Here is a 20,953-nt window from a genome sequence, read left to right on the forward strand (position 1 = left end):
TTAACATACAGTAAAGGTTGATATAAATTTTAATATTATCGTTTCATATATGTCTATATACCCCGAATGCATGCTACATGTCCTGCCAAATTCACCCCCCCTTGATTTCATTGCCCTGTTAATATTCTGTGAAGAACACAAAATTTGAAGCTCCTTGCTGTGTCACCTTCTCCAGCCTCATGTTATGTCATATATCTTAGGCCAAAACATTCTCTTCAGATCAAGGGATGTACAAAATGTTTTACCTGTTCTGCTGTGAAAGAATATATGGGATGTCTCTTCTTTAGCAGCAGAAAGAGTAATGGTCATGGTTTGTTGTAAATGGCAATTATAAACTTTACACATTTTAAGAAAACAGATATTATGTCATACTGTGGAGACTGAAGCTTACCACACCTTCCTTTTCAACTATTTTTGCAAGATTTTTATCGCTCTGATTCCAGAGACATACAGGTCTCACAGTTAAAGTGTACTGCACAGTGATAGCTAGGACAATCATGGCTAAATCTGCTTGATAGTTGTCAGTATTGAAGGAAGGATGAACAAATATTTTGGCAACCTGAAAAAGAGAAAGAATTATTTACTTTATAATGATTATGATTTTGCTGAGATACTTTCAATTGTGTAAAAAAAAAATAAACCTATACAACTATTTGCTATGTAGGCTCTTGGGAGGGAGAGGAGGTATAGCTCTTACTCATTCTTAACCTCAGCACTAGATAGGGCCAGCATCACACCCCATTCACATTTTTCACCCGGAAAAGGACCCCAATACTCATTGAACAGTAGGCTGAGTAGGCCCCTGAGTGGTCTGGACGCAGAGGCTAGAGGAAATATCTTCTGCCCCCGTTGGGGATCGAACGCTGTTCACTCTACTGACTGAGCTACCCCTGGCTAGTACTGTTATATATATGTTTGTATAAATTATCAATTTGTTTGTTTATTTATTTATTCAATATTATAAGATGATATAGAAAAAAACCCTCTAAATATTTGTAATGGAGAAATAAGCCAATGGAAATCCAGCTGGTGGGTGGTTAGTATATTATTTATTATATAGTTTCACTTTGTTCGAATAACAATTAAATGAAGATATGTAGAGTAATTAAATAGGTTGTAATATGAGAATTACTAAAGAATGAACTGCAAAAATGCAACTCTGAAAGCTAACTTACATCATTTTCCTGGGAACCTTCTTCTCTGCGATTTCTGAGGTCATATCTTCCTAGGTACACAATGAGGTCAAGTGTAGCTAGCATCTCTCCACCCTTGGTGACACAGTGAGCAGCTGTTAAACAGTCACAGAACTGTCTGAAACAATATTTTTACCCATTCCTTGGTGTTCCAGTTAGTTAGATAAATTATCATCTTTCAAGTTAAACATATGTTAGAAATTATTATATTGATTGCCCTATTGCAATGCCATCTCTTGTTTATCAATGATGTTAAGTAAAATCATGAAGTTACAGCTGATTAATTAGAGCTATTGAACATCTGTCTTGTAGATGTTTCTGTAATTTGAGAGCACATTTTGGAAATCCATGTTTGTGACAGCAGGGTAATTCAATATATTAAACTGTTTGAATGGTGGAATGTAAGATGATAATGACTTACCTGTAATAATAGTCTTGGCACCCACCAAAGATCCACCACAGGTGTATACTATGTCATAACCCTTGTGTTGATACAAAGCTGCATGCCAAGGCCACTGACCATGTTTTGTATCTTGTCCATTAACGATAAGGGGATTAGTTTTCACTACTGGAGAGCCACATTGGGTGTTCGTGCTTATGCCTGTATTACAATCATCAAGTACATTTCACTCATGGTGTCAAAGTATTTAGTGGCAAGGGTAAAGATTTGCTTTAAGGATGATCAAACATAGTCTGTTTCTAATACATATGGTAATAGGTAGTTGAAGAAATAGGAAGACAGGCAAACTGACGCAAAAATGTTTGTTTCAGAATGACTATTTTGTATACCACAAGACATTATAATTTTTCTGATCATGGATGCTGCAATCATAATATTTATACATAAATTCTGTTCCAAGGTTTTATTATTATCAGTTTTCAGTAGCTGAAAATGGTCAAACATATAAAGGATTATTTTAGTTCAAACTGTAAATATATTTTCTACTTATATAACATCAGGCAACATTATCAGTGAACAGAAAATACAGAAAACAGATAGTATTTTCATATTTACATTAACTATAGTGAAAGGCAATTAATAACTGACCGACAACATAATAAACTTCTTCCTTCAGAAAATGGAAATTACTCTTCTGATCAAGAAATTCTCTGCTGTTAGGGAACATGATGGTCCATATCAGGTATTATGAAAGCTTGCTACCATAACCCATCATAAGCTACTTAAATCCCATTCATGTTTTCTATTTCTCTAACATCCAATAATATTATTTTCATACTTGTAACTAGGTCCTCAAAGTACTTTCTTCTCATAAGGTTTTGTAACTACAATTTCGAATATACTTCTTCTTTCTCCTCCTCCTCTTCCTATTTGCATTCTTCTTGCTTTAATTTTCTTGATAATATTAGGTAAAGGTCTTCATTACATACATTTTTCCTTCTGCTGTGAACTCTATCACAAATTAATTTGAATTTAATTTATTCTAACTTAAAATAATGGACTTACTTGGATTCTGTTTTGGAGGTTCTGGTTTGCGCGTTGGTGCAGGTTGAGGTTTTTGTGTTATTGGCGGTTCTCTGGTTGGTGTTGGCCTAGTAACAGGTGGGTTTGGTCTGGTAACTGGTGGTTTTGGTCTGGTTATCAGCACATTCTGTACAGTGTTGTCAGGGCAATCAAGACTACTTGAAGAGCACTTCTGACTAAAGAGAGCATGTTGAAAAGAGAGTGTAGTAAGTGCAGGAGAACCTGTAACAGAGTTAGAGCTGTCAGAAACAATTATGTATTTAAAGGTGCACAGAAATGCAGTATGGTAAGAAGGATAAGAATAGGTGACACAGAGAATGTTAAGATGGAAACCTATACTTTTAGACTACAGGTTAATTGTATCTATCTGTACTACTGCTACTCTGTCACTTCTTCTTTTACGGAAATGTTATTAAGTTTGTGGATTACTAGAAATGGGCTTTATAACCGAAAAGCCATGGACTCACATTGACTTTTGTATGTTTTTATAGTAGAATTATAGTTCTAAAAATCATCAAAATTCTATAAATTTTAACAATTAAAGATGTACTTTTTCTCTTATAGGTTTCAGTAATCCATATTATTAAAATATTTAAAATTTTAGAAATTTAATTACTGAAAATTTATTTATTGTTTCTGTATGGGGTCTGAGTGATCTATTTTTGCTTGGGTTTCATCATTTACATCCCCCCCTGCAACCATTCAAGAATAATATATTGGTAAGGAGTGAACATGACCATCTCTCTGCACTTACTTGGTTTGTTGGCTCTGCAAATGACCTGATTGTTTACGGTGATACTCTTGATTGTAGGCAAGGGAGAACTTACAGGAAAGTCTAATTTGTACAGAATAAAATACTGTTCACCAGTTCTCATTCTCTGCCATTCTTCGTTTAGATTATTTACAAGCTCAAGCCGTCCTTTTCTGCTCTGTAATAAACATTTATATATATATATATATTTATAATTACAACTCCAATTTTATCAGTCACTATCATCAAAAACTTACCAAAACACAGAGAACTTGATCTTTACCCTACTCAAAGCCATTTCATATAACATCAGAAAAGTCATGTACGGCATATAACACATTTTCAAATACATGTCATTTCCAGATGTGTTAATTGCAGTTTTTCATCCCTTAATGGCTCTGATAATCATTTATTACAAATTTAAATTGATTGATAGTAGAAGTATTTGAATCTAAAATTGCATCTGTAGTACTTAATTTCTGCAGTTTTGGTACTTCTGAATTTGTGATAATTAACTTTTTTGAATGGGTATAGTTGATTTAAGCCATGAATTAAGGGACTGCTGGCCAGACATTAGCTATGGGGTTTAATGATACAGCAGTATGCTATTGTGATATATGGCCAGATGTGACCAGCTGAATCTCATGTGTGCATTGGTACATGCTAGGTCAAGTGCCTACTTTTCAGATCTTAGTTATAACTTCAGAAAATAATGGTGCTGTGATGGAGTTTTGTTCTGAATACAATATATTATTTTGCAACTTCAGTTGATAAGTTATGGAATACCATATACAGTAAAACCTCTCTAAGTTGGACACTTTGGGTTTCACGAAAATGTGTCCAACTTACAGAGGTGTCCAAGATAGAGGGAAAGAGAAAAATCAGATTGTGGTCTAATGACAATATAATCTATTTACTTACATACACTAACTACTATAGGCTTACTTGAATTAAGAATTAATGACAGTAGTATTAATAATAATCATCTTTTGAAGCCCAATCCCATGCATTGAACATTACACCCCAGCCTCGATAACATTTTCTAAAGTTAATTCCACCAATTTTCGCTTCCCCATCGCAAAAAGAAAAATTCCATTTTCTGTTAACACAGTCTGAACTCAAATGCAAGCACAGTACTGATGGAGTTAAAACTGTGTCTTCTGCAATACTGTTGTCCAGTTAAGGGTTCAGCAAAAGAATAGTTAAACACTTACAATGCATTCCAATGATGGGCTCAATGTCCATAAGATAATCCTTCAGAGAGGAGGCATTTATCAGTCAGAAATTCAAAATAACAAAATATGTAACTGAAAAAGTTTCCCTGAAAAGCATTGAAATTAAGTGCATGAACCTGTCCAACTTACAACAAAAGGGGTGTCCAAGATATAGGGTATTGTGGACATCTAAAATTATAGGATATTCGCCGGTTCCAATTAAAAGTGTCCAATATAAAGGGGTGTCCAACTTGAGGGATTTTACTGTATCTCCATGCAGTAGAGTCCTTGAAAGCCCAACAGCCACTCAGCTAGTCAAGAAAATTCCTGCCTTCTTTTGAAATGGAAGTAAGTGGAATCTAAGTGAATTACCAGTGATATTGCTGTGATATACAGCTCCACTCTGATGTCAATTGCAACCACAGGATATGGGTTAGGAACACTGATGATTCCATACCAGTCCCCATATCTATCTTGTTCATATTTAAATACATCTGGGCAAGGTGATGTAGGTGAAGCTGGATTTTCATTTGTGTGCGTTACTGAGAAAAGAAAAGACACACTAACTATATATAAAGAATGATTGTAAAGAACTTCTTTAATATAACATTTCAATTTCTAACAGAAGTGTATCTGAAGATTATTGTTTTCTGGGAATTGTACCGTGTAGTCTGGTAGAAGTTTACCGATGTTTCAAGGGTGCTTACTGTCATCAGGGCAGTGACTAAATAAGAAAACTGTTCCTAAACTACATGGCATAACATCCCAGAGGACAGTATATTATCATTGTTACCTTCAAACATACTATGGTTAAAATTGTAAATAAATTTTTAAGTGCGTATTTGGTGAATTGCATCATCAAGCTAGCATGAGGATGGTATTCTAATACCAAATTCAGAAAACAATCATCTTAAAAATTTTGATACTTCAAAGTTTACAACTAGAGAAGACTTGTTATGGCATATTTCATACTTTGATACTCTTGTTTAACGAATGAATGCTCCATTATTTGTATTTTAAAACTTAAACTTACCTGTGCTTTCTGGTGGTGATAATGGTGGTGGCCCTGGCTGATATGTGTCTGGAGTTTGTCGAATGTTATATGGACATTCCAAACTGCTTGAAGAACATCTGTCATTAAAAACAGCACTTTGAATTGTTAATGTAGTAAGAAATGAAGCGCCTGTAAAAGAAACCAACAATATAAATATCTTTGCACCTTCAATGTAAAGTTTGATATGAGAACACAAAGAGCAATAATGGCGACATTTTATGGTGTATTTAAAGTTGCTATCAGTAGTTTAGACTATATAGCCTTGAAGTATTAATGGCAATGATTATTAAATATACTTCATGCTGTAGCATAAACAAAGAACACTTTATTTGCTGGCAATGTCTGTTGTATAATGAGTCATGTATAAAAATGTTTGGTCGCCATTTCATTGGATATGCATGCCAAAGGCACGGAAGAAATATTTCTATGTGTAGCATCATGCAGAATGCATAGATATACACTATGCAGGAGGCTTGTTAGGCCTCGGTCGTGGTTGGTTGTGGCCTCTTTCAAAGCAATATGTTGACATTCTTCAGGAGGGACTGAGAAAAAGAAGGTAAAAGTTCAGAATTGTTATTAATCCTGCCAAGATTCATACCAGGAACTTTCTGAGTAACAAGAACATTACTAATCTGCTCAGTTCAAAGAATATTTACTTAGGAAAGATTAAATATATTAACAGGAAAATGGAGAAAAATGCAAATGCTTAAAAATTTATCTTCACCTAATATTATCATGGTGGATATGAAGATCGATAAGATGGGAGGAACATAGAAGACTCAAGGGGAAATAATCACTTTTTTAAAATTTAGGCTCAAAAACTTTGAGAGATCTACTGTGACCAGCTGAATGTCTGCTGTTCAGTGACATGTACCATGGAGCTGGAATGATGTACAGCAGGAGTCAGTTATGATCTGGTACTTACTTGGTTTTTGACCTCTACAAATCACCTGTTGGTTCACAGTAATACTCTTGATTGTTGGTAGTGGTGATGTTACAGGAAAGTCAAGTCGGTACAGGACAGGACCCCTAGCACCAGCAAACAGCTTACTCCATAAATTCTTATCTACTAACTCCAGCTTAATACTTCTGCCCTGTAACAAAAAAAATGGAAATTATTAGATTTCCCGTCAAACCATGTTTCTGTAGCTCATGTATATTTCAAACCGAAAACTTTAAACTTCTGTGTGGAATTGAAACATACGCATTACTTTAAATTAAGATGTTTATCAGAGGCGACTGGACCTTCATTCCTCACCGTGGAGACCCAGATTCAGTCAAAAGTCAGCCTGTGTGAGATATGTTCTATAGAAATTTTCATTGGTGCATGATCTGAATGTCCATCAGTGCTCAAGATGTAATTCTGACTCTGAGGTATGAAGACTGCAGACTTCTTTCTTTTTCTGGGTTTCTCAGACTCTGATTTACAGAGGTTACCACCACCAGCCTCTTTCTACTGACCCCTGATACCCTCTAATTGAAACTTGGGGTGGCTATTGAAACTTAATCTCTGATAATTGAAGTCAGGAGGGTTTCTGTTGAAATTTCATCTCCGATTGTTGAGCTCAGTTGGGTATCTACTGAAACAGAACTGCCAATATAATTTAACTCAATGGGTTTCTGCTGACAGTAACCCATCATTTAACTCTGATGGATTTCTGCTGACAAATAATCACAAGACAGTTGAATTCAGGTTGGTTTATCCTGATCATCATTGTAAAAAGTGTAACTACAGTTTAAGAGAAGAGCATGACCTCACAGTGGGGGCCACTCTGACCTTGAATTTCTTCGTGACAAATTATGTAACTTACCGATGGTACACGAGCAGTGATGTATATTTCAACAGTAATGTCAATTGCTAGGTAGGGGTAGGGATCGGGCACAGTGATGATACCATACTCGTTGCCGGAGGTTCCTTCATACTGGAATACGTCTGGACAAGGTGTCCATTGACCTAGCACAGCTTGCGTTCCTCCTACCAGGAGCAGCCATAGGGAACCCAAATGCATCATGCCTGGCCAAAAGAACAAACAGAACTGTAACCTGCCATGAGTCTGACATCATAATCTGAAGTGTCTGCTCATTGCCGTACTGTCGGATAGAAACGTGATAAAGGAGGATACTGAAAATGTGTTAAAACACCTGTCATTCAGCTGCAAGAAATAGATAACGCATGATTTGATGATTTTCTACTTATTTATAGGCTATTTAATGACGTTTCAGTAAATGATAAATTGGAAAGGAATCGGTCTTGGCCTGATTTAACGTACCATCCCTGAATTTGTCTGGAGGGACTGAAGAAAACCACGACATCCCTCAGGATAGCCGGTCTCCGAGACACGGACTGACAGACATGACAGTATGGATATACTTTTTACGTTCTGTATAAGGAACTCATACAAATATTAGCCGAAAGTGATGGATTTATTCCTACAACGAGGAAAATGAAATACATTACTTTGGTGCGCAATTTATTTAAGAGAAAGAAAGTATAATTTCTGTCTGAAGCGTCAGATGTTAAACTTGTTATCACCATGGCAAAACACGGAAAATGAGGCTGTTTAGTATGTTTTCTGCGGAATTAGCTGGTTGTTTTCGTACCCATTGACGGTCGTGTGAGAAGTTAAGTCAACAAACCGAGGCTGCTAGGCTTAGCGGGTGAAGAAGGCGATGATACTCTGAAGAGAAATGTTGATAGTGGCGGTGGTGGTTCCTGGTAATGATGATTCAGTTCAGTTCTTTGTTTTAGTGTGCAGCATCATATGACGAATTACAGATACAGATGATTATGATAAAAATGTTTTGAAGCGCTGTTTCGTCCGACGACATATATCGTGATTTTTCTGAGTTTCTCCACGTAAAGGTTGGAACAGAATGTGCTAGAAACCCCCGTAGCCGCATTTCACACCACCACAAATCAATCTTCGCATGGCCTGGAAGGGTGATACAACGTCTGTAATTACATACCAAAATGCCAAGGCCGTGCGGTGTTAAACAGCGCAGACTGCATCTCGCCCGGGGCAAAATATTTGTACCAATGTCGGACTGGCAAGGAGACCTGTCATGTCTGCAAGTAATCCGCAATCTCCGAACTGATTCACAGTAAGCCTGGTAAAATAAATGACAACTTTTCTAGTTGAGGATAAAACATGTCATTGCTGTGTATGTTTCTGTGGAACTGGGCCGCTAACGGACGCTTTGTCTGTCGCCCACATAATTCATGAATGAATATGGAGCACCTGTGGAATGACACTGACAGGGGAAGACCGAAGGACTCCGGGAAAAACCTGTCTCACTGCCAGAAATCCCACACGGATTGACCTGGGCGCAAACGACGGCTTACGCCTGAAAATCTTAGTTGATGTACTGCGTAACTTGAATTTGAAATAAATTCAGTTTAATTGTTAAGAAAAACAAATTACTTTAATTGTTGTCTTTAAATAAATCTATTTTTGTGGTTTATTTTACGGCGTTGTAAATAGCTCAGACTACACAGCATCTAGATATCGCTGATTAATGAACAGTGAACTGTAGGGGATGTGGAAGGACGTGATCGCAGTATAATTTAGAGTACTTTCCGGAGAGGCTATGGAAACTCACGAAACACCTCAGTCAAGACAGTAGGTATCCGGCCCGAGGTTTGAACAAGACACCTCCCGAATAAGAAGCAAGAGTGAAGAGTGCTAATAAAGTTTAAATATTAATAGAAGTACAGTTTACATGCATCAGCCTTTTGTTTGTAGACCTTTTCCGAAAAACTTGTCTTTCCAAATCAGAAACACAAATACCTGAAATAATTTTTGTCGTCACTGCCAGAACTTGAAACTTCAATAACAATTCATCCGTATTCGGGAACACCGACGTTATTCTTCGCTATTCACCTGCCACATCGCTCCGAAACTACGGAAAGTCTCCAGTGCCAGCAACAAGTGGTTTAGCATTCTTCCAAACTCACACAGAGATTGGCTGCTACTGAGAGATTTTCATCTGTACCCTTCGTTTGTCTTTAGCTCCGGGCACAAAATAAGAAAACAGGAAACTGCGGTTTGTTCTAACGGAGTGGTCTCCCACAAGGAAGGGAATATGTAAAGCACGGACTCCGCAAGAGATTAACCTTGAGGCATGCAGAGGTGGGGAAAACCAGCTGAATTTGCCGTGATGATTAACACCTGCTGAATTTGTGGATGGTGGGGAGAGGTGTTTCAACGGAACAGGAACTGGAAACAACTCGCTGTTATCATGATGCATTTCAGAATAGGCCATGGCGTTTCGAGGGACCATACCACATTGGTTTTATTAATACAGTAACCTTCATTAACAATTACCATATTTACTATTCACAGGCCTGCCACTAGTCTCTATCCTGAACCAAGTGATTCCAATTATACCCTTCAACTCTATTTAACTAAGATTCGTTTTAATATTATGTTCCCATCTATGCCTAGGTCCTCTAACCGGTCTCTTCCCTTCAGGCTTTTTAACAAACGTTTTGTACACATTTCTCATCACCCCAATTAAGGCCGTGGTCTAGGCATCACGGAGTTTTTCTCCGGGGTTTCACCGGTTTCTCTGTGGCATCCCAACAATTACTCAACTTTCATCATCATCTCGCAAAAAGGAGGTCACAGCAGCGTTAAATGTCGCGGTCCCGGTCGAGCACTGTAGCCTGCATCTTTCCATTACATCAGTTCATTGGTTAAAACTTGTAACAGTGATCTTGTGTCAGTGTTATTTTCCTTATGTAAAGCTGAGTTTGGCACATGTAACATTTAAGTCAATAAACACGTTCATATTCTTACCACATTTAAAATTTTCTCAGCTAACATTTTCATGATATTCGTTGAAATCCCTTGGCGAATTTTATGTTGTCTGATGACACAGAAATAATGATTGATTCATTCATTCATTTGTGAACCCATTAATTATTTTTTCAAATACACAATTTCTGGCCACAACAGCACACATACTTTGTATTTCCCATTGTTGAACTCTGATTAAAATTGCTTCAAATGGTAATGTGTCACAGACTTAGTCAAACCATGTGAAGGAACATTCATTTGTTGTCATTTATACAAATATGAGAATCTACACTCCATTAATTCGAGACTTTTGACTTATTTTGTTAAATTAATCACTTTATTTTGTTGAGTTTAAAATATTAAATTTTTCTATCAAATCAGTGTGTGATAAGTATGAAGCATGAAAGGTTTTAACATTTAATACAATAAATTTCACAGGAAAATAATTTGTACCCTCAGTATATTTACCGCTTTGACATTTTAGTGTCAGTTAGATTTTTGATGATCTTTGATCAACTAAGAAGAATAATTACAGTGACAAATTATAGGTTTTTCTTTATCAATGAGTTCCAAAAAAGATATGACCATTCCCAGTGTTTATTAATTTTGCAACATTATTGTTTACATCACCATTAGTATTTTATGCAGAAAGAATAATTTTTTAACCTGGCAGTAAGTAATTTTGGTATAAAATTATAATTTACATGTTGGTAATTGCTAAAGGAGAAAATGACAAATTGTTTTAGTGTTCTAAAAAAATGTTTATTTTTGCTGTACATGCACATGAGGATAAACATACAATTCTTTGAACAGCCAGTGACATTGCGTGCGTGTGTCTTGTTACAAGTGAACATTTTACATGGTTTAAAAGAACATAACATTTATAGGAGAATCTTATGCATATTGTTCTCATAATATGTCTTTAACCTTGGCATGTGGAATTTGGGGGTTTAAATCCCTCTATTGTGTAGCGGTAGCAAAGCTACTGGTAGGGCCTCCCTAGCCAGATTGGTCGAGGGGGAGAGGTCAGACTAAGACAGGTACCCTGGTCTTCCAGGTTGGGGGTTTGTTGTAAGGCCAACAACCTTGCACCGTAAAAAGGAAGATGTTTTGAAACCTCGATCAAAGCCTCGGACAGACGGACCTAACAGAGGACCGAATGGAAGAGGAGAATTGAGGAGGCCATGGACCGAATACGGACCGGAGAGCCATAGAAGTAGAAGAAGAATTGTGTAGGTGTCCATTGGAATTTAGCTTCAGGTTAAATTGTTTAGCAGCGCAGCTGGTCCACATATAAGCTGTGTCATGTGGACGACAATGATTAAGTGTGTCTTGCGATGAAAATCATCAGAAATGCGCTGCAGTATAATACTTCCTTTGTCCATGTTAATATTATTTTTGTGTGCAAAAGAGGCCTAAATGATGTTTCATTGAATTTTTACTTTATATGGTTCTGGATCCAGTCTAGGTACTTTGCAGCATCAGTAAATATAACATAGTTTGTGGGATCACACACAGGTTGATGAATTCCCTTCGGTTTACTAATAGAGACAACACCTCGAAGCATCCATGTAACTGAACCGTCACTCGAATTCCGAGGGAACACCATTCCGCCACCACTGTCACCATTGCAGACACTGCTACCTGTACAAAGTAGAGAAATATTTTCCCTGTAATTGTATAAATGAATTAATTTCAGTTCAGATTTTACCTCTTATAAATTTAGTATACATTTAAGTATTATCACACCAGACTTAAGTGTTCCTTATAGATATTCATGGTCTGATTAAATTATAGCTTTTAATTAATATAAGCACAACTCAGCACGCCACTACACAGCATTAGAGGTCTTTGAAAAATACAATTCATGTTTCTTAACAGGGTATACTGGGCTGACATAGATCAAAATTAACTTCTTAATTATCTTTGTTGTTTTCATATTACTAGTATAGGAGGAAATTTTAAATCTTTGCAGGCTTAAAATGGAAATTATGGTATGTATGTGGCCATTGCTGCATGCAATATAGTACTTGAAGTTAGATCTACTGATTTATATCTGCAATAAATATACACTAAGAATAAGAAATACTAAAAAGAGCATGTTAGAACTCTGAATAATCAATATTGGAGTACCTATTTCTATTCTTGGTTAAGAGCATGCACGTACCATTTCGAAATCCTGCACAGTAAGTTTTATCAGATGTGAAGAGAGGGTAGAAATCACTGCTGCTCCACAGACAGACCTGCTGTGATACGATCGGCATCTTTGACATCTTTAGTTCCTCTGTGATCTGCCCAGTCTCATCATAGCCCCAGCCTATGACCTTTTTATTGTGGAATGAAATTATATACATCTGTTCTTTCAAGAATAATATAGCAGGAGGTGTAAAGAATGGTAAAATTAATTGGTTAAATGATAATAAACATTTAGAAACTTACATTTTTTAATAATTATATTGTTGCTATTCTTATCATTACCATCATTATTACACACAACCATAATATTATCTCTGCAGGTGGAATCGTAGAACTCCTTTTCTCGATATAGATGAACATTATTGAAAACTGCACTGAAGACAACAAGAAATGTTACTTACTGTGCCTTCCTTGTTCACAACATTTTCCAGATCAGCTTCTTTCTTGTCCCAAAGACACACTGGCCTCACATTTGTAGTAAATTTAACAGGGCTGGAGAGAATCAGTAAGGCCAGGTCAGATTGATAGTTGGAATTATTGTATGCTGGGTGGACCAGAATCTTGACCACCTGAACAAACATTTATATAGAAATTAGCTTGTGTTCAGTTTGTATACTGCACATCTGTGAACCATACATTCATCACCTCAGTAAGTAATTTAAATGTTTGTTGAGTTTATGCGTGGTCTGAGGCGCGGGCCTCGTGCTGCTTAGTGGCTGGGACCGTCGGTTCGAATCCCACTCAAGCAATGGATATTTGACCACGTTTTTCTGTGTTGTGCTGTCCTGTGTACAGGTAGAGGCCTTGCGATGGGCCAATTCCTCGTCCAAGGAGTCCTACCAAAACGTCTATAGATCAAGCCAACGAAAAGTTGGGACCTGCAGTGTTCAGGCACTTGAAGAATGGGTCGTTCCAGCATCCCAGTATCCCAGTTGAGTTTATAGCATTTATGTAGGATAATTAGAAACTTATTCACAATAAACTCACCTTCTTCAGCGTGAGTCAGGGTAAAAGAGAGAAAAATATTGCAAGTATGTTAGCAAGCAGATTAGTGTAATGGTAATATTCTGAACTCACATTTGGACAATGCCAGGTTCAGGTCTCAGCCAAGTTACTGTATAGACTGACTGAGGATTTTTATGGTATTATCATGTTTCCCCCCACTAATGTCATGATAGTAATTTCGAATGAGCTGTAACACCACCTTCCAAATCCTTATCTACCTATCATTCATAATAATCTATCTACCTTGGCCATGCTAAACAACATAACATTTGAAACAGAAACACTAAAATAGCATAAAAATCAATTAGTCAATCTCAGTATTTTTTGTGAATGAACAAAAGAGTCTGATTATATAGTTGCCTTACGTTGTCCAAAATGAGCCGGGATAGCTCAGTCAGTATAGTGACTGGCTACGGACTGGGCGACTGGGGTTTGATCCTCGACGAGGGCAGAGAATTTTTCCTCTAGCTTCTGCGACCAGACCGGCTCTGGGGCCCACCCAGCCTCCTATCCAATGGGTACCGGGTCCTTTCCCAGGGTAAAGCACAGCTGGGGCGTGATGCCGACCACTCACCCCCATCTAGTGCCGAGGTCAAGAAAGAGTAGTAGCTATACCTTCACTCCCCCCAAGCGCCTGCATGGCGTATAGTGGGACAGCTTTACTTTTAAGTTGTCCAAATCTGTTCCATTTTTGGAACATCATATCAATTTGTTCTGCATGGCGTCCTTACTCCACTACTATAAGTGGTACTTTCCCAGATACACAAAGTCTGGATCTAGTGGCTGGAGCACACTGATCCAGCAGAACATTTCATAATTTGTAGCATCATACCTGCTTATCCTGAACGCCACCCTCACTCCACTGTTTGAGATGATACTTCCCAAGGTACACAAGCAAACTGTCTGGATCTACTGGCTGGAGCACAGTGGACTTAGTCACACAGTGAGCAGCTGAAAATTTATATAAAATACTTAGGATACTATATATCATGGCATTATATGTATCCATGTTCCATGTAATTTCATAGTTATAGTCAGGCTTGTGTCACAGCATAGAAAATATCAGAAGATACAAGGCATACATCAATATAAGAATATTGATACATCTTGCCTGTTCTTACTTCCAGATGCCAAACTTTATTTAAATTTTTTTTAAAAACAACAAAGAAAATATACCTTGCTGGTGTGAGTTTTTTGTTAACAAACTGACTGCACACCCCTGGTTATAGTTCAAAGTTTTTTTCCAGTTTGACATGGTTTTAGACATCTTGTCAACCCCGTGTTTTTTTACACTACTTTGGTATTGCGGGTCTACATCAAAAGTTATCTAGTACATTTAATTTTATTCTGTTTCACTGCAATATTGAACTCAAAGCATATGAAGTAATGGAAAAATTGATTAAGTTAAATAATGATCAGTTTCATATTTTGAACACTTCACAGAGCTGTTGCAGTAAGAGAACACAATATGTATACACATAATTTTAGTCAGAGTATGAAAGATACCATCTGGGAGTTTTAGGTGAAAGTGAGAGGGTAATATTATAATGGATGTTGGAAGAATAGGTTCCAAACATATGAACTAGATAAAACTGATTCAGGATTTGGTCCAATGGCCAGTCACAGTGGCCGCGTGGTCTGAGGCGTGGGCCTTGTGCTGCTTGGACACTGGGACTGTGGGTTCGAATCCCACTGAAGGCATGGATGTTTGTCTGCGTCTTTCTGTGTTGTGCTGTCCTGTGTGCAGGTAGAGGCCTTGCAGTGGGATGATCACTCATCCAAGGAGTCCTACCAAATGTCTAAATAGATCATACAAACCTCCAAAAAGACCCTGCCAAAGCGGGACAAATGCTAAAAAAAGAAAAAAAGGATTGGGTCCAATAGAAGAGTTTTATAAAAACAGTATGGATGTATGGGTTCCATAACAAGGACCTCTTGACCAGAAGTATATTCATCAAATGCTGAAGGAAAACAGTAATATTCAGTATGATTCTAATGAACCAGTACCTGTGAGTATTGTCTTTGGCCCAATTAATGACCCACCGCAGATGTATTTGAGGTTGATATCCTTAGACTGGTACAGTGCTGCATGCCATGGGAACTGACCCCTTGCAGTGTTCTGTCCATGGGTGATGAGGGGTGCAGGCTGAACTGCAACTCTGCCACACTCCATTTGGCCACCTTCAAATATAAATTAACACAGCTTCTTCAGATTTTGTTCCAGTCTTCCAACCAAGCAGTACATACTTCTCCTACCAAGAAGCATTTGCCATATTTTATATCTGGAATTAATATATAAAATAAAATCAGTGTGAATTAATTTATTTATTGAATGAAATTCTCTCCCACTCTGTCACATCCCTAGTGTTGATCCGTCCTGGTGTTAATTTTGAGAGTTTTTCATTTTTAAGGATTTATCTGTGTAAGTGGTCAGTCCACAGCAAATCCCCATTTCAGGTGGTTTGTGGTAATGATGAGAGTGATTGATAATGAAATAAATGTACACAAATATCCTATATCCAAGACATGATTTAAAACTATAATCACAATTCATGTTTGATCTAATTTCATGTGTACCTTTAAAACTATGCCCTGTCTGAATTAATAAATGTTATAATTTAAGAATCAGGTTGTTCTTCAGCTGTTTCAGGCTTATTTATCTGTCTGTAGCATCTCTTGTTCTGCTTACCTGCTACTATACTTTCAGGAACTTTTAGAGATTCAGTTATCTTCATGATATCCACACATTGAAGCCATTCATTTGTGTTACCTGTGTTATTGTTTAAATTAAATATTGCTATTTAATTTTTAAATGTATTTGGTTGCATGGAGTTTTACTTTCATAAAGGTATGCTGCATTGAAAAAGAAAGTATGATTAAATGTTTTACCTTATTACAAGTGACATATACCTGCATAATCTGGTGCTGTTATACTGCTCCCTCTCCTTTCAGTCACAAGAGAAGAATTTCTGGTTGTTGTTATAGGTTCTTGGGTATTTGGTGTACTTCCTAGAGATATAATTGTTTGCATATTAATCTTTAAATTGTAATAAAGAAGAACAGTTAGTAGCATGCATATTTTCAAAATACATTCTTTACAATTCAGTACTTTTCATTAGTTTGGATGTTTATTGCAGACACAATTCTGCTGTTGACAGAAGTAATCAGCAGTAGTTACTGTACTGTATAGAGTTATAACTATAATTCATCAGTTTGGAAATTACTGAAATTTACATTATTGTTTTCAATACTGACAATAACAACTGTTACCATGATCAGCTGGGCAGATCTGCCGTCCATTGATGTGGATGGTACGTAGTCTGGGCACACTCTGACCTTGAGGGAACTTTACAAATATGCGGATGGAAAGTGGTGGGCCTGGCATCACCTTCTGGTTCAGGTTCAGGATAGTAAAGTGAATATTATCTTTGCTCTTCACCTCACCAAGCCAGTTCTGGAAAACAAACGAATACCTGTTATGTCGTATGTGAATAAATCGTTGGATATGTGTCATGTACATCTACAGATATGCACATGATTGTATACATAAAGCTATGTAAAATATGCATATAAACAAAACTGTTTGCACTATGAAGGACACTAGTGCCAAACGCGTTTCTACCTCAAGAGGTCATCATCAGTGGCAAAACCCAGCAACAGCCATCAGACCAGTGGACTAATAGCTACGTGCCCAATATAACTCCTGTGTAACCAACATCCAGTGAAGTATTACTAAATATGGTTTTGTAAAGAACTTACCTTTATGCTCTGTTAAAAAAACATAATCTTTTGATTCATTTTATATGATTTAACTTCTTTTTTGCCACTGATGATGCAAGGTTTTAACATAAAGCTATAATTATTAACACCAAACTTATTATCACAGCAGTGATACTTCCAGATTCCTTCCTACTTATCATTTATGATCATCTGTAAATATCCAATGCAATATAACTTTTAAATAACCTAAGAATTAATCAGTCACAGTGTAGAACATAGCTGTTACTAGCTAGTAAGTGGGTTCTGAGTTATTTATATTTCTTACTCCTAGCAAACTTGCAGGCTTGTCCAGCCTCAAATCCAGTCGCAAGCCTGCAAGAAGTTCTTCAGTGGTGACAAGGATGACCCCAAACCACTGATCCTTTTCTGCCTCTTGCCCCTCATATGAGAACACGCTGGGGCAAGGAGAGGGTGGGTGCTGTAGGTCAGTCTTTCTCCTTGACCTCTCGACACTGCCATAATTCTGACCGCTGTTCTTTTCAGCAGGAAGATTGGATGGCAGGACCAAGACAAACACCACAACCAGAGAAACGTGAAGGCTGCATCCCATCTGCAGACACATCCACCACCAAATGATGTTTAAGACACCGCGTATCACCTTCTGCAGCATTGATGAAAACTTTGAAGACTTCAGAGAGATAATGGTAAGAAGTGAAATTAAAGAACAACTCAATTTATTTTTAGTTTGTTCATTTGGAATATCTGTGATTAACTTTTGTTGCACAGGAGTAAAAATAAAAATAGAATTGTGTTTCAAACTGTAAACACTGTTTTAAAAACAGCAAGACTGTTGTCTAATAAATCAACAATGAAGTTGCAACTGTTTTCAGCCCGTAATTCGTATAAAGTTGTCTTATAGAAAAGTGCCTACATTTCAGGTTGGGTTAGGTTAGCATTCATGTACAAAGAATTTAATTTCTTGTGAGTTACGAGGTTATCACGGCAATGAAGATGATGTTCCGGGTTGTGACCCTTAAGTAGATACCAACGTTTTGCAGAAATATGCTCTCTCCATCCGCAGTCCTGAAGATGGAGACAGTCTGTTTCTCCGAAATTTTGATATCTGCCCACTAGTCCACACGACGTCTCAACCCAGAACACCATCTCCAGTTTCAGTTCTTGCTGTTTTCATTATTGACGTCACTTACTTCATGGTCATTGTGAACATTCCGGTTTCTTTATTATTAATCTAGCCACGAAAGCGTATCCGTGTAATAACACCAGTGCCAATTTTTATCCTTCATGTTTGAATCACACAGAATTTTCATGTTCGTTCTTTATGATTCTGCATCCTTATTTTTATTGGTAATTTATTGCGAATATGAATAAATGGAGTTTTATACCCCTTGTCTGCTTCCCATATAAATACTTTAAAGTTTAATGATTTTTTGGATACCACTGCTAGATATTCTGGGGCCTCCCACTCCGACGATCAATTCAAATTGTAGTTATTTTACATTCTCTCCTCTCCTATGTACGTGTCTGAAGTGTAAAACGCTTTACAAAATAACCCAATTAATATTAGTATTGAACCCCAGTTTCATTCTTTCGTATTTTTTTTACGCGTTTGGTATCTATCTCGGTAATAACACTACATGGAATTATGTTTTATTTTAAAAGTTCTGCTACCTTTACGGACCTTTTTGAGGTATTTCTAATGTGTTGAAATAAGACAGTTCGTAGCACAGCCGGTTTTTCCCATTCTTTTTCTGAGTTGAAATAGATGGAAAAAGAAAGGGTCAACGTACGGGATGCGATGAAGGATGAAAGAGACAAAGGAAGGAGAAAAGAGGGTAGGGGGAGAAGATATCAGAGTGACCATTCCCCGTTGAATTTTAACGGGCTTTTTCACTAGTATATAGATATTCCTTACATTACATTGGCGTTCTGGTCCGCGACAGGCATTCGTCTGTCAGCTCACCAGATGTCAGGATTGAGTATAATCCGTGCGCCGTAGAAATAATGCCTGAACTATGCGCCCTACAGTTAAGCACAAGCAGTTTAGTGCGTTTAAGGTGCTTTATCCTGCTGTCGCAGGCTTAGCAAGAAAGGACGAGCCGGTTCTATATAAATTATAGTCGTGTTTCGATCTAATATGTTTCAAACATCTTAAGGCCTACGTATCTAAGAAAGGAGATGACAGCTATATTTTACGTGTCTGCCAGATTAATATATTTCGAAAAGGCAGCTTTTCAAAAAGTACTGAATGTACATTAATTATTCACACTAATAAACATGTTTATTACTTAACGAAATGGAGAAGGGTCCTTTTTTTTCAGGAGTTCACGAAATTTCAGGCCTTTATGGAACACGAAATTTCATTATCTCTTTCACAAGAGTCAGCCCTCCCAAGAAACTTGAGTTTTCTTAAAAATCTCTATCTTTATTTTCATCTATTTTATTCTTTTTTTGAATTACAGTAGTTTGTCTGTAGTCCTTTTACGAGAAATTAAAAATGAATAACGACCTATAGTTATTATTAATAACGACGCTGTATTATTACTGGCCATAATTTGTTTGCCCTAAATCTAAAGGAAAACAGAAAAATGTGTTACGAGTTTTCTTAAACTTGATAAAGTTCCACATCAACTTAACACAAAACAGGAGTTGTAATTGAAAAATAAAGATAAATTTAAAGTAAAATTGGCCTATCCCTATGCTGAATCACCACGCTATGAAAACAACACACTGTAAATGGCGATACTTTTAAAACTCATAAAAATGTTTGTACTCAAAATGTGGCGATAATTTTCCACAAGGTTAATTAGGCCCGAAAAAGATACCCCCATGTTGTGTTTAGAATGTGACCTTGTTCAGGCATTGTGTACTTGTTCTGGGAATAAGATTTTTCACGTTGCTAAGAAGAAAAATCCATTAGCTTATATTACCTTTTTTTTTTTTGAAGTAAAACTGTATTTATCTTCTTTGTCAAATAGTCCAACGTTCCTCCACCTTTATCTTCTTGACAACGGGAAGTTGTCAGTAGCTATAAGAGTGCAGTACGTACAATAGTCCCAATATTTATGTTTATAAATCACTCTCACGCTGGATACAAGCAACAGAATGCATTACGAAGAAACTAGCATATGCTATTAAATAGTATTTTTTTCACTCGATTTACACTGTTACTATAAAATTCCTGCGGTACAAATGTGTATCTGTACCTTTAGTAATCATCTCACAAACAGAAACCTTAACAAAGGAATCTGTAATTGGTTCACAAAGCGACGTTTGTGTTGAACGGCGCAATCCTTACATGACCACAGTGTGTCTTACGCACACGCTCTAGGATCTGTCTTGGCGAAGGCTTCTCGGTATCCGGAACCGGTTCGTTGCTCACAATGCGTGCCTAAGCCTTGGAATTATTCCACATATTCCGAGATCCCAGTGAGAGCAATGGTTATGACATCGGTTAATTCATTACTCCGCAGTTATGTTAAACGCTGCCTGTCAGGGGCGAAGCGTTCGTGTTAACCAG

General features: G+C 37.1%; 2 protein-coding genes across 2 annotated transcripts in view; both read right to left on the bottom strand.

Moving 5' to 3' along the window:
- LOC110826877 (uncharacterized) overlaps window positions 1–8,782 on the bottom strand; it is a 28,163-nt gene extending 19,381 nt beyond the window's left edge. The window contains exons 1-10 of the mRNA XM_087345981.1: window positions 8,663–8,782; window positions 7,507–7,709; window positions 6,621–6,789; window positions 5,675–5,824; window positions 5,014–5,183; window positions 3,431–3,605; window positions 2,659–2,898; window positions 1,615–1,794; window positions 1,176–1,288; window positions 392–559 (exon numbers count right to left, since the gene is read on the bottom strand). Coding sequence (XP_087202107.1) covers window positions 392–559; window positions 1,176–1,288; window positions 1,615–1,794; window positions 2,659–2,898; window positions 3,431–3,605; window positions 5,014–5,183; window positions 5,675–5,824; window positions 6,621–6,789; window positions 7,507–7,709; window positions 8,663–8,705 — 1,611 coding nt within the window. The 5' untranslated portion in view covers window positions 8,706–8,782. The remainder of the gene's footprint in view (window positions 1–391; window positions 560–1,175; window positions 1,289–1,614; window positions 1,795–2,658; window positions 2,899–3,430; window positions 3,606–5,013; window positions 5,184–5,674; window positions 5,825–6,620; window positions 6,790–7,506; window positions 7,710–8,662) is intronic.
- A 2,449-nt stretch (window positions 8,783–11,231) lies between these two features.
- Window positions 11,232–20,775, bottom strand: LOC110826866 (chymotrypsin-like protease CTRL-1). Its single transcript, XM_087345920.1, has 9 exons — window positions 20,364–20,775; window positions 17,741–18,025; window positions 16,966–17,149; window positions 16,606–16,704; window positions 15,703–15,876; window positions 14,528–14,646; window positions 13,092–13,259; window positions 12,662–12,818; window positions 11,232–12,138 (listed from the first exon to the last, which is right to left on the bottom strand). Exons 2-9 carry the CDS (start codon window positions 18,023–18,025, stop codon window positions 11,933–11,935), a joined length of 1,392 nt encoding a protein of 463 aa, XP_087202046.1. The 5' UTR covers window positions 20,364–20,775; the 3' UTR covers window positions 11,232–11,932.
- Window positions 20,776–20,953: the final 178 nt, after the last annotated feature.

Source organism: Zootermopsis nevadensis, unplaced genomic scaffold (assembly GCF_977971745.1).
Source record: "Zootermopsis nevadensis isolate Lab colony 2312 unplaced genomic scaffold, Znev_1.0 Znev_ptg000009l, whole genome shotgun sequence".
Taxonomy (NCBI): Eukaryota; Metazoa; Arthropoda; class Insecta; order Blattodea; family Termopsidae; genus Zootermopsis; species Zootermopsis nevadensis.

What these genes read in the sequence shown, in the direction of transcription:
- LOC110826866 (XM_087345920.1), bottom strand. Translation starts at nt 18,025, where the DNA reads ATGGGATGCAGCCTTCACGTTTCTCTGGTTGTGGTGTTTGTCTTGGTC. An exon ending in AACAGCACCAGATTATGCAG is followed by an intron (nt 15,877 to 16,605) that starts GTATATGTCACT and finishes TTATATTTGAAG; the next exon opens with GTGGCCAAATGGAGTGTGGC. An exon ending in GCCAAAGACAATACTCACAG is followed by an intron (nt 14,647 to 15,702) that starts GTACTGGTTCAT and finishes ATAAATTTTCAG; the next exon opens with CTGCTCACTGTGTGACTAAG.